This window comes from Limulus polyphemus, unplaced genomic scaffold (genome assembly GCF_000517525.1).
Source record: "Limulus polyphemus unplaced genomic scaffold, Limulus_polyphemus-2.1.2 Scaffold13157, whole genome shotgun sequence".
In the NCBI taxonomy this organism is placed as follows: Eukaryota; Metazoa; Arthropoda; class Merostomata; order Xiphosura; family Limulidae; genus Limulus; species Limulus polyphemus.
This window is the reverse complement of record NW_013678767.1, coordinates 9,297-10,302: the sequence shown is the minus strand read 5'-3', so window position 1 is coordinate 10,302 and position 1,006 is coordinate 9,297. Positions and strand designations below refer to the sequence as shown.

The 1,006-nt window shown below is 33.1% G+C and overlaps 1 protein-coding gene across 1 annotated transcript in view; it reads left to right on the top strand.

The window, feature by feature from the left end:
- The first annotated feature begins 32 nt into the window (after positions 1–32).
- The window catches only part of LOC106477173 (cGMP-dependent protein kinase 1-like), a 6,245-nt gene continuing 5,271 nt past the window's right edge, over positions 33–1,006 (top strand). The window contains exon 1 of the mRNA XM_013937764.2: positions 33–506. Within this exon, the coding sequence (XP_013793218.2) occupies positions 370–506 (137 nt within the window). The 5' untranslated portion in view covers positions 33–369. The remainder of the gene's footprint in view (positions 507–1,006) is intronic.

Genomic DNA, 1,006 nt, shown 5'->3' with positions numbered 1-1,006 from the left:
AATATAGAGAATGAGAGAGCTAGGTGTTGATAAATCTGTCTATAAAGAATGAGAGAGCTAGGTGTTGATAAATCTGTCTATAAAGAATGAGAGAGCTAGGTGTTGATAAATCTGTCAATAAAGAATGAGAGAGCTAGATGTTGATAAATCTGTCTATAGAGAATGAGAGAGCTAGGTGTTGATAAATCTGTCTATAAAGAATGAGAGAGCTAGGTGTTGATAAATCTGTCTATAGAGAATGAGAGAGCTAGGTGTTGATAAATCTGTCAATAAATAATGAGAGAGCTAGGTGTTGATAAATATATCTATAAAGCTTACGAAATTTAGGTTTTATTGTTTCAGGTAGATTTTGGTTTTGCCAAAAAATTAATGCCAGGCATGAAGACCTGGACCTTTTGTGGAACACCAGAGTACGTTGCTCCAGAGGTTATTTTGAACAGGGGTCATGACATCTCAGCTGACTACTGGTCTCTAGGAGTTCTGATCTTTGAGTTGCTTACAGGCATGTAAGTAAATCTAGCTGGTTGTTTATGATACTTCAACTATTAGAAACTGGTATATCTAGCTGGTTGTTTATTATACTTCAACCATTAGAAACTGGTATATCTAGCTGGTTGTTTATTATACTTCAGCCATTAGAAACTGGTATATCTAGCTGGTTGTTTATTATACTTCAACCATTAGAAACTGGTATATCTAGCTGGTTGTTTATGATACTTCAACCATTAGAAACTGCTTTAATGTTGTGGTGTTTAATGATCTTTCAGGGTCATTATTGGCATAAGAATATCCTGTTTTATTATATTAGAAATTAAGTTATTTCATTGTAAGATGAATAAAAAACAAGTTGTTAAAGCAATGATGCAGGTGAAACATTTGCATGTCTATTTTATAGATACACCATGACATTATTTTAAGTTTAGTTCATGTTATACCATGACGTTATTTTAAGTTTAGCTCATGTTACACCATGACATTATTTTAAGCTTAGCTCATGTTACACCTT